This window comes from Onychostruthus taczanowskii, unplaced genomic scaffold, assembly GCF_017590055.1.
Source record: "Onychostruthus taczanowskii isolate IOZ18803 unplaced genomic scaffold, ASM1759005v1 scaffold10, whole genome shotgun sequence".
In the NCBI taxonomy this organism is placed as follows: domain Eukaryota; kingdom Metazoa; phylum Chordata; class Aves; order Passeriformes; family Passeridae; genus Onychostruthus; species Onychostruthus taczanowskii.
This window is the reverse complement of record NW_024496526.1, coordinates 14,424,387-14,436,886: the sequence shown is the minus strand read 5'-3', so window position 1 is coordinate 14,436,886 and position 12,500 is coordinate 14,424,387. Positions and strand designations below refer to the sequence as shown.

The 12,500-nt window shown below is 38.9% G+C and overlaps 1 protein-coding gene across 10 annotated transcripts in view; it reads left to right on the top strand.

The window, feature by feature from the left end:
• GTDC1 (glycosyltransferase like domain containing 1) overlaps positions 1 to 12,500 on the top strand; it is a 198,734-nt gene that overhangs the window by 140,774 nt on the left and 45,460 nt on the right. For all 10 annotated transcript variants that reach the window (XR_005952874.1, XM_041407329.1, XM_041407357.1 and 7 more), the window contains one exon: positions 11,484 to 11,593. Coding sequence is in view for 9 of the 10 variants with exons in the window: in XM_041407329.1 (XP_041263263.1) it covers positions 11,484 to 11,593 (110 nt within the window). In the remaining variant the exon portion in view is untranslated. The remainder of the gene's footprint in view (positions 1 to 11,483; positions 11,594 to 12,500) is intronic.

Genomic DNA, 12,500 nt, shown 5'->3' with positions numbered 1-12,500 from the left:
TCTAAGGGAAACCGGTGTGTTCAGAGATATTTCTGTGCCCAGTTATCTGTTTTTAATGTGGAGTGTCATGAAGAAATGAGTGCATGAAGGACAGGCTTCACTGTACCAACATGGGGCTGGTCCTCTCACTCAGGAGCAAGTGCTTGGAAAGGGCTTGTCCCAGATGGGGGCAAGAAGTTAGTGCTGTGCCTTCTGTGATGGGGCAGCTCTTCATCAGTGAGCCAAGCAGGAGTCCTTTGCAAGCTGCAAGGGAGAGGAGCCTGGAAAGGGATTTTTAATAGTATTTTGTATTTATTTTATACATACATAATATATATATAATAGTAGATAATTAATATATAACGTATTATATATATGTATATTAAAAACACGTATGTTGAATAGTAACTTGTTCCTTTTGGCAGCACAATACAAGATTTGTGTAGTCACTGTTTGAACTCTCAATTGAAAACTATTTCCTGTAGAGAAACTTGAGAATACATTTTCCTCATGCTGTTGAATATTTTGGACCAAATCTTATCCCATCAAGATGCAGGTGTGGCAAGATATCAAAACAGGAAATAAATCCATCTAGAAATCACATCTGAGTACCCAGAGATGCCACTAGGCTCAACAGGCATCCTCAACATTGTGAACAACCTGCAGAGAACGAGTAGATGTTTGGGAGCAGATACTAGAGTCACAGGATGATTTAGGTTGGAGAAGACCTCTTGAGGATCATCAAGTCCAACCATTCCCTCAGCCTTGCCTAGCCCACCACTAACCCATGTCCCCTGGTGCCATATCCACATGGCTTTTAAATCCCTCCAGGGATGGTGACTCAAATAAATAACAAATAAGAAGGTGAATGAAATAATTTAAGAAGTTCAGCCTTAAATGGAAAGACAGCTTGGAAGTGCCCATACTTTAGTTGTTCATTCAGTGATGCATAATCTTGAAATGTCTTCCTGCAGCAAGGGAATTTGAGGCACTGAGCCCTTCCAGTGGAAGATGTGTTATTCCTTAATCACTGTTTTTAAGAGCTTGTAGAAAAGTCCAGCATGTGCTGAAGGTGTGAAAGTTCTGCTATAGTGGAAATCTCAGCGTCAATTTCTCCCTCTTTCTTACAGTATGTTTTCTCAAAGGGCTATAGGCAGCTTATAGTCCAGAGGAGCAAACATCTCTAATTTTGATACTGGCAAAAAAAGATGCTCTGTGTTACCTCTGCATTCTTCAGCTGAGACGCCAGATAGAATTCTGAGTAGTTTGTTGTGTTTATAGTACAGGCAGAACCTCAAATAAGTGTTCCAAGATCAGTAACAGGTCTTGTGAGCATCTCTCTTAATTGCCTTCCTACCTACTATCTGACTGAGATGTGGGTAACTAGAGACAGAAATACCATTTTGTAGTCACAAACTAAACAAAAAAACTACAGTTTTGAAAATTTTAAGACAATCACTTCATGCTGAGATAGAATGGCTGGAATTAAGTGAGGGCTGTGATATTCACCTGTGAGGCACTGAGACACCACAAGAGGAAACAGCCTCAAGTTGTTCCAGGGAGGATTAGGAAAAAAAAAAAATCCTCACCCAAAGGGCTGTCAAGCTCTGGCAGAGGCTGCCCAGGGCAGTGGTGGAGTCCCCATCCCTGGAAGGATTTAAAAGCTGTGTGGCTGTGGCCCTTGGGGACGTGGGTTAGTGATGGCTTTGACAGTGCTGGGGGAACAGTTGGCTCAATGACTCTTGAGGGCTTTTCAGACCTAAATGATTCCGTGAATCTCTGACCTTTTGGCTTTCCAAAAAGATTGCATGTTTGCCCATCTTACAGAAAGATCCACAGAGGACAGGAAGGTGTTTGGGTTTGAGTGGTGTTTTTTCTCCTGGTTTCAATTGCCTGGGCTCCTGATTAATTGTTGAAGCAACATTTGCTCCGTTGGCATCAGCAGTGTACAAAAGGAGAGGAGAACTATCTCAGAAATACAAAGAGCTGAGATATTTTGTGATCTCTTCCCACTCAAATGTATCCTTCAAATCTCATTCCCTCAGTCTAGGGAAATAATTTCAGTTACCCTGGTCACAGTAGAAAGCAGCCCTCTTTTTGAATGCCTTTTTTCATTAATGTAGATATGTTTCTGAGATGAGAAACGATGTTTCTTCTAATTACAGTTACATGTAGTTAATTTCCTTTTTTTAAAAGCTCAGTGTGAAAGCCAGTTTCCTTTTAAAAGGGAGGGGGGAAAAAAAAAAGTGATACAGCTGATGTTCCTGTTGCCTTAGCAACAGATTTATTTATTAGGGTCTGAAATGACATGAGTTAATATACCACATACCTGCTGATCGGCAAACTCTCCTATTTCAGCTCCAGTTGACAATTAAGTCCTGGACAGCTACAGCCAGGGGTTAATGTTACTCATTAGGAGAACTAGGTCATTACTGGGAAATCAAGGCACTTAAGGCAGCATGGATAAAATACAAAATTCAACATCTCAAGGAGTGAGGGTTTTTATGTTAATTAACCTTATTTTCCTTTCATTAAAAAAAAAATCTTTCATATATGCATATGACAGTGGATCAATTAATTGGGAAAGGGAAAAAAAGAAAAGAAGTAAGCTGTAGTTTACTTTCCTCTCCTAGTTGTCTTAATTTCCTTTGGAAGGGTTTCATTATTTTATGGAAAATTCTTATGTCTATATGATGAGTAAAAAGGGTATTAAAATTAAGAAGGGAATCATCATGGAAATCAGCTTTACCACAAGGGAATGAGCAAATAAAAGCCTTGGAAATGAAAATAAATAAGCTTTGCTAATACCTCACCTAAGGAGCAGAATATAAGCCCATCAGAGCTTGGAGATATTTAGAGGTACTTCTTTGCTTCTTTATTAAGCAGTTACATAGTTATTTGACCTTCAGAAACCGAAACTTTAGAGAACTAATTCAAGTTGTTGGCAAATATTCTATTTACAGGAAGCTGATCAGTGGCGTAGCCAACAGTAACTACTGTAGTTAGTAACTGGGTTCTGATTTCCAGGAAAATTAAATATATTCTCTGAAAGTTTTATTAAGATATCTGAGTGGGAGTTCTAACTTGATAAGTCATAAGTGATTTAATATGGCTCTCCTGAAAGCCTTTATTTACTAACTTTTAGCAGGCTTCATTTCTGATACTGGAGAACTTAATAGGCTGAAAAAGAATCGTATTAAAATGAAACTTATTTTTTTACTCACTGCTTCCCCAAATATGCTTGGTTCTTTCACTTCTACTAAGCACTCCACTTTCTTTTCTGTATTTAAGCTCTGTAGCCTAATTCTGCTTCTTATTGTGTTTAGACCAATTTTCACACAGAGAAACTTTCCTTCAAGTCCAGGTTGGATTGGGTTTGGAGCAACATGGTCTTGTGGAGGGTGTCCCTGCCCATGGCAGGGGTGTTGGGATGAAATGAGGTTTAAAGTCCCTTCCCACCCAAACCATTCCATGATTCTGTGGTGCTGTGACTCCCTCTGTGCTATCCAGATGCTCACAAAGCAGCCACTTCAGTGCCATCCTCCAGAGCCTGTTACAATAAACGCTTTAGTCACGGTTGAAAAACTGATTTTGAGTTAATGTAAGACCACAACTGCATCACCTGGACAGTTGAAGAATATTTAGGATTGGAACAGATGCATCACAGATTGCGCGAACAGCTCCAGTGAGCTTGGTTCTCCCTTTTCCCAGGATGGGAAATTCATTTTATGGTGGATTTTTTTTTGCTCCTGTATAGTTGTGAAAACCCAAGTCTTTGAGCAGAAGCACATGTGAACAGGTGGGATTGAGGAGTCCTGTCTCAAGGCTTTCCCACCTATGCCTCTCAAAGCAATCCTTTTCTACTCCATTCACCCAATCTTTTGGGTGAATGGAGTAGAGATCAAAGGTTTTGGCCTTTTGAACCTCATCCTTCTGTCTTTGCCAGGCTCAGTTCCCTGGGCATCTCCTCACACATAGCCTTGTGCAGCAAACTTGCATCTCGCTCTTCCCTAGTTCCTCAGCCTCTCTCTGTCTCCATCCTTGTCTCTGCAAGGAACCTTCTACAACATATCCAAGATACAGATTGCAGTTTTACTAGGTAATGTTCTGTTTGTGCTTTTCCATCATCTTGTTCTTCGCATGTTGTGGAAAACTTTAGACAGGATTTTTCCAGAAGATTATATTCCAAGATAAGTCTCAGTTTTGGGAAACATTATAGGCAAGGACAGAAGAGGTTTTGTAATACAAAGTCCCCATTAGCAGATGGTGCCACCAGCCCCCTTTGTAAGTCACAGCACCCTCGACCAAAGTATGGGAATAACCTTCAAGAGACAAAAACCAAATATTTCATAAGCAAGTGATCTAATATTCCTCCCAACTTTCACCAGTAATAGGAGGGTTGTGTTTCTTTCATCAAAGCTGTTTTTAATTAGTTTCCTCTTCTTACCACACTGGAAATGTTCAAGTCTCTTCTCTTTGCCGCCTTCTCCTCCCTGCTCTTCTTTTTCCCATATTTTCCTGCTTTTTCCCCCTGTCCCTGTGTCCTTTAATGGCTGTTTTTTCTTGACTATGTTTGTGCAAACCTGACTCCGTGCACTGAGTTGATTCCTCATTCTGAAAGCAGAGTGATTTGGAGTTACTTTAATCTTGAATAATGAGTTTCAAGCCTTGGTGCCAAGAAAGTTCCTGGTTGGAAGCTTCTTCCTTGGAGATCCCAAAAGGATGAGTTATCTCGGGTACCTGAGCTAATTCCTCTCAGGGTATTACTCAGTGAAGAGCAGGATGTACTTTTTGACCCAAGCAGGGCATCTGGTGGAGTTTCAAGTAGTTGTAGCTTGGTTGTGTGAATCCATCATGGAAATCAGAGAGGGGCCACAGGGTCCTGTATGGTGGGATCACCATTCCCAGGAAAATCTGTAGTAATGTAGTTTTTATGTAGTACTTTATTTATAAATGTATATTTATGTATGTTTTCTGCTCTTTCAAGGAACTACTTTAGTAGACTGTTATCCACTTATTGCCATATTCATAACCATCTTATGATTGCCATGACATGACTTTTTACAGTATTTTATAGTTGAATTGCAGTAGGATATATTATGTATGGTTATCAGGGCTGTCAAGGTCACTCAGATATTTTATGACCTCCCAACAATAAGAAAACCTTTTGTTCTGTTACCTTTGGAACACTAAAGGAAGTTTATTTTTTTGTTTAATAAACTCTTTGGGGTACTCTGTAGCAATTACAGGGTTTTGTTGCAAATTGAAATAAAGTGATTTTGGTTTTTTATAATCTGAATCCTCTACTTTGGAACAGCCAGACTGGCCAAGCTGGAGTAAAAGAAATGAAAGGCACTGGAATGAAAGTGCATTGATTTTTAGACCAAGGTAACTGAGACCAAATGATGGTCTTTGTCTTCAAAGCTTAATCTCCCTTTAGGAAATAAGCAGGAGGCTCCATGACTGATGCTGATCCTGAGATTTCTTTGGTTAGGGGACATGCAATATTTTATTTTGAGTTTTTTCTTCATGAGTTGTGAGGGGCGAAGAAGAATCTAAACAATAAACTCCCAAGGTTCTTTCTTGTTTCTTTTATTATGAATCTCTTGTAGATAACAGGAGATAGGAGAAAATGCTTTTCCAGCGTAAAGCAAAATGCCACCCATTTTTCTCAGGCCAGCAATTTGAACAAATCAGAGGGTAAAATACACACTCCTCACTGTAAATACGTCATGGGCTCTAATAGAAAATAAAACACTGTATTTGCCAGTACTGTTTGGCTGCTTTTTGCCTCTCCAGTGCCATTTTTTAATTCCTTGGCTTGCAGAGGTGTTCTGAAAGCACAGGCAAGGATCAGGACCCTTTTTTGCTTGTAGGACCTACAAATTGCCAGCTGAAATTTATTCTGTAGGGTCCTTTTTCATGCAGAAATATTTTCTTCTACTTGACTCCATTTTCTGTGAACTGAGGGGGTATTAAATATTGTGGTAACTTTTGATGCTGATGATGCCAGACAATGTTTAGAGGCACAATTACAGCAAAGACATTTTGTAGAGCAGATCAGCTGAAAAAGAAAACTCACTGGACTTAACTACATATTTACAGTCTACCTCAACCTCATCTTGGAAATGTAAAAAGATGGAAAAATACTGTGATAAATTGAATAAATGGAAAGCAATTAACTTTTCCTTCATGTTTGCATTTTCATAGTTATTTCTTTTTTCTCTGTTTCTTTTCTAGTTCTGCTTTCCTGGCAGTAACATTTCCTTTTTTGCATTTATCATGAGCATTGTTACCAGAATTTGGTATTAGAATTTTAATTTTTTTTTTGTCCCCCTTTTCCTTCTCATAATCTTAACATAGAAAATGTATATTAAAGTCATTTGATTTAGGAAAGTCTTCTGTCCTCTGTGAAAATAATTACTGGAATGTATTACATTTCATGTATTGAATAGGCTTGTAACATGAGTCCTCTTCTTTAAGAAGAATATTATTCTACTAAAGTATTTACTGACTGTGATTCTCACCATATTTCTGTAAATGAAAGCTCCTCTAAGACCATATCTTGCAGATGGAGAAAGCCGGACAGAGCTGTCTTGTGGGAAATCAGTGTCAGGAAGACCAGAATTCTGCAATTCTCTGTTTTGAAGGCCAGGTTTATCTTTTATGGCCACACTTCTACTTTTTAACATTATTTGATTATAATAAACCTGTGTTCAAATTTTTCTGAGCTCAAGATTTAATGTGAAATATCAAAGTGTAATACAGTGCATAGTATAATAGAGGAAAAAAATCCCTGATATTGTTCTTTAGATTCAGTTTGGATGAAGTGAAGCCTTGGTCTTAATTCTGTAGGGTGTGTGTAGGTCTTCTATTTACCCTACATTTATCCTTTCTCTCCCTGTGTTTGGATATGCCATACTTTTTTAGTTGTACCAGGAATATTTTTTTTTCTCTTTTTGTGTTTTTTTTACTCTTTGGTTTGCTTTGCCCAGTACCTCTGCCTTATTTGATGCCAGACTTGCTTCCCATTACTTCACTTTCCCAAAACAAAAGGGTCAGTGTCACTCATGTCAAGGTCTGTGTCTTGGAAACTTCATTTCCTTTATTTTTAATTATTGATTCTGTGTTCATGGCCTTGCCCAGCCCCTCACACGTCCCCTGTGCTCTGCTCCAGCCATGCCATTCCTGGCTGATGTCCCTTGTCCCCTTCTTTTCTCCCAGGATGTCTCTTGGCTCACCAGTCCTTGATCTCCACGATTGCTGCCCAGCTTCATCAGTAATGAGTGATTCTTCCTTCAGTGGCCTATTTAATCAGCTATTTTCTAGCAATCATTGTAGGCAGGCAGAAATCCATCTTTTACTTCTTGCTGTATGTCCTAACAAATTTTAAAAAATATAAAATTAAAGTCTTGCTTCAGCTTCTGAGGATTTTGTGCCGTTTCCCACCTTTGCCCTTCCTCTGTGAAGGTGATTTTGGGGAATGGGAGGCAGAAGGAGCTGCAGCCACTGTGAACTCCTTGGAATTAAGGCACTGTACGAAGTTAAATACAAATTGTGCCTGCACAATTTGGGATTGTTCCCGCTGAAAATCTCCCATTTTCATGGGAGAAAATGTTCTCCTATAACACGGGCTAAATGTTCTAAGAGTCAGATCAACCCTTTTGATATTGCTTCTGTAACCCTTTCAGAATGTGTAGCACCTTAATGGTGGGACTCAATGGTCTTCAAAGTCTTTTCCAGCCCAAATGATTTTGTCATTCACAGAATGTCACCACAGGCTGTGGCTTTCACAAGCATTACATGGCATTTGTGGAGTATTTTCTCAAATATTAAGTTTTTTTCCCCTGGTTTTGCACGTTTTTTTAAACTGATAAATGCATTAACCCTAGATTTTAATATGTATTTTTAATAGACTGCATTTATTTTTCCCTCTTTGAACAAGTCCTTCTGCTTTTCCACAACTCTTCCACTTCCTAATTGCATTGCTAGATGTGCCTTCCTCCAAATCCCAAATAACTGTGATTATCACCATGTAGGATAAGTTTACATATACTTAAAAAATTAAACTAAAGTCAGAGAAGACCATATGGGTTTCTTACTGAATTTCACCCAAATTCAAGAGATGAATATTCATTGAATAATGTAAAGGGCCAAGTTTTGCTTTTTTTTTTTTTTTTTTTTTTTTTAATAATGTGTTTTTCTTTTTTTTTAATAATGTGTTTCATATCACTGGTTAGGGATGTGGGTGACAATAACTCCAGTTTAGGTGGTCTCCATGTACTCTGTTTCCAGTCCCAGCAATAGGTAAGGCTTAAGGGCTCGGGCTGAATTCCCAAAATCGCTGAAGAACAGAAGGGTGTTTTGGAGAACGTTAACTTTGATTGTATAGAGGAGCATCATCGTGCTATGAGGTTGCTTTTTAAAATTACTTTAGGCTGAAAAGTGGGATGTCAAGTCATCAATTAATCCTGACAGCATCCTTCTGTGGTGAAAAAATAATATTGTCACACCCATTTTACGAGCAGAAAATCTAAGGCAGAGACAATAATGGAGGCTCAGTGGTGGTGGTGCTGCTCCCACCACACTCCCATTCCCTGTTCAAGGACACTTCTGGAAGTTTTATATCAGATTACAAAGGGAAGTCACTAAATCAGGATGAACCCTGGGCCACATCCCCTAGCCAGATCACTAAACCTCAGCCAGTCCCTAAGAGAGACTTCAGATGCCTCTCTTAAACTGTGGGTTAGAGTCAGTAATAAAAACTCCTGGATAATAGTGAGAGCTGTGTGGTATTTGAATATGGAGGTTGAATGTCTCCAAGGCTAGGCTCTCAAATCTGAGCGCAGGTGTGGTGTCTGTGCCTGTTTTGTGGCATTACATCTGTAGTTTGGTCATTCTGATATTTTCATGTTCTTAGGATGAAATTTAGACCATCTTCATACCATGCCTAGTTCTTATTTTTCCTTTACCAGATGCATATCATATCAAGTGAAAATACAAAAGCATTTCAAATACCTCAACTAAACAACAAAGCCAGACCCTGGAGTCACATTATATTGATTTTTCCCCAAACATAATATCTTAAAAGAAAAGTTTGCATTTTAATATCAGGCTTTTATACTGTTTTGCAGTTCTTCTTCAGGAAATGGAGTATATATAATTAATACTGTTTAATAAAGCTCAAAAATGCAACAGATGCAGCCAAAAGTGCACATCATTTTGAGCAGATCTTTACAGAACAGACATTCCATATTGTGTTCATCTTTTTCCACGATCACTGCTATGGCAATCTGGTGTGTTTAGCAGTTGTTGCTGAGTAAGGCAGACTGGATTGTATATGATTTTTTCCATGTCAGCCAAGAAACAGAGCTCTCTCCTTTTTGATGCAGCGAAGAGGTGATCTTGTACTGTTTATTTGTTTCTACCAGGAGCAGCTAATACCTTCAGTATTCTGCAAGAATAATAATGCACTGCAGTCTGTAGGTGCACAGGCCAGGAGGTTTCTGGAAGTCTTTAATGAAAATAAAATGCTTGTGGTGTGGAGAAGTCACAGGAACTGATAAAGTCACTTAAGATGAGCTCCCAAACAAGAAAAGCTACAAGATTCACAAAGTGTGTCATTAAAATCTGGGAGTGTCACCTAAAAGGGAAACATTTTATACTGGGGGATGGAAGGAGGATCACCTACAGCAGAAAACCCGCAAGAAAGGCTCCAGTGCAGAGGAAACGTTTCCCCTTTCAGCATTCCTTCTGGGTGCCAAATTTTCCTTCTGTTCTTCCCCACCTATTAAACAAAGCTGCAACTTCCAATTCCTATCAGTTTTCCTAAATATGTGCAGCTTATGTGGCTTCGCCGAGCTGTAAGGCTCCGTGTTCTCCTGCCAGCTCCTTGACAATGTGGCTCCAACAGCATCCTCCACTTTTGGCTGCCTCTGGGACCCCTGGTCTCTTCTGGAAAGCGAGAGGGAAAGCATATCCTTTGCTGGAAGGACTTCTTGTGACTGCAAAGCTGATAGCGGGGCTGTGAAGAGCTTGGAAAGATCCCTGTCAGCGTCGTGGCTGTCGAGTCTGTCGGCTCCGCGCGCGGGGACGCGCCGGTCCGCCGGGATGAGCTGAGCCAGGGCGGGCTGGTGGCATCGCTCACAAAGCACACACAAAAGCCTGACCAGGGGAAACTGAGGCTCAGGGGAAGTTCTGTCATGAATTACACCAACTCCCAGCATCATAGAAGTTTTCCTTGCAAGCATTCGTAACGGGGATGTTCTCTTCCAGCCAAATCCGAATCCATGCAATCTCCTGTTGGCTCTTCGAGCTGGGCATTTGGAGGGAACTCAATACTGGCAAAAGTTTCTGCACAGAAGTTACCTACCAGAAACAGGTGGCTCTTTTAAGCATGAGGATGCAGCAAACTAATAGTCAAAGATTTGGGATCTTTGCAACTGGGAGAAATCCACCCTCCAAACCAGTGCTTGCATCCACTTGGGTTGCTGGAATTGCCGTGAAAACTCCTGGTTCACAGATGTGAAACAAATTACAAGGCTTGTGCAGTTGCATTCCTCCTTATTATTGGGAACAAAACAAATTGGGGGGATGGAGGACTTCTTAAAGCAATTGTTGTCTGGTTTTATTTTAAGAAAATGTGACTAATTCTGAAAAGTCCACAATTCCTGGAGGTTTCTCAGTCTAGGGAAGTCACATTAATTATAAAATTAATTTCTTTTAATTCCCTAAACTAAAAATATTGACTGAATGATAAATTAACATGTGTAGAGCTGCAGATGTCATTTGGCTTCAGATTTCCTGAATGATATAATTATTAATCTTTCATATACTAGTGTGAGAGACCTACAGATTTCACTCTACAAAATTACTCTGTGAAGAAAGACACTAGGACCACTGAGATATAGATTTTTCCCTTAATACAGGAAGGAAAACGGTGGAATTTTCTAAATAATAAATAAAACCAAAATACTTTAAAGGCATATGGTGCACATCTGTTGAAATACAATAATTTAAAGCAGAGTAATTAATGCAAGATATAATATTCACCTTAGAGTGAGGAAATTATCTCATTCCATTTTTAATATAACAAGGAATTTGGGAATTTTAAATAATTTGTGGTACCTTTTGAACCTTTCATTCTGTGCTAGTAAAGAAGATAGACTGGAAAATTGGGGAGTTAATTTATTTTTAGATAATCTAACTTGCGTTTCATGTCATTGAGTGTCAGACCCATACAAATCTTTAATATTATCTTCAACTGAAATTATAAATAAGTACAAGAGATAGAGAAGAATCTGATGATCTGGGTTTTGACCCCAAGTGCTGCATTGAGGAAAATGTTCAGCCATGCAGGAGAAGCAAAGAGGGAAATTATTTCAATAAATTTAGTCCGCAAAAGTACAATTTTAGAGGAATAGTGTTCTGATAAATAAAAAAAACTTCCCATAATTTCACAACTAAATGCAGATAATGCTGAGATAAATTCTGTTTGTTTTAAGGGAACATGACAAAGATCCTGAAACTTTCTTTAAAGTCCTGATGAAGCTGAAAGAGCAAGATCTGCCTTTCCATGTGTCCGTCCTTGGAGAGACTTTCAGTGAAATTCCAGGTATCTTTCCTTTATTTCTTTACTTTAAGGTTACAATAGATACCATAGTGGATACTTCCAGAAGTAGTTTTCATTTTTATATTTTTTATCTTAAAGAATCTGCTTAATACTTTCCTAGTTGTGAAACTAAATAATATTGATACATTGTAACATTAAAATTATTAAAGACAGTAAGCATTTTTTTATTTTACTTGGCAGGGCAAGACCTTATTTATGACTTGTGGTTCAGTAACACTTCTGTATTTATTTAAACAGAGAGATAGGTGCGGGTGATTGGATGGGTCAGATAGGAAGCAAAATCTTTCAGGTCAAGGTCACTCATATGAAACCCAGACTGAGATTTTAGCAGGTGAAAACACTTAGTTCCCTCTCAAATGTAAGGTTAAAGTCTGCTGTGGAGAGCTTCTGGTTTGTATCTGGCATGAAAGTGATCATTAATCTTTAATATTTTTATACCACTCTTTTGGACAGTCCTTCCGTTTCTTGGCTTCTGCAGAACCACAGCTCAGTGAACAGTTTCACCTGTCTGGAAAATAAATAGATTTTATTCAGGCACACAGTTTTGTGCCTGAGATATTACAGCAATAAAGAGAATTATCAAATCCTGTACTGGGTGCGCTCGTAATAAATTAAACCTTTTAAAAATGTACAGTAATGACAAGTGAGTGTCAAAATATCCGATGTTTTAGCTCGTATGTGTTTTCCAAAGTGTAGACTTGCATCTCTCAGCCTCATCAGTCTGTAAAAATAGACTGGGGATTAGTTTATTTGTCAGTTCTGTCATATCTGTTGCCTGCTGGACTGGTGATATTTCAATTGGTTTAGTTTTGATTTTGCCATTTTTAAGACACCAAGAAGTTGCTCTGATCCAAATAACTTTTGGGTCCCCAACTGAGACACAGCTGTG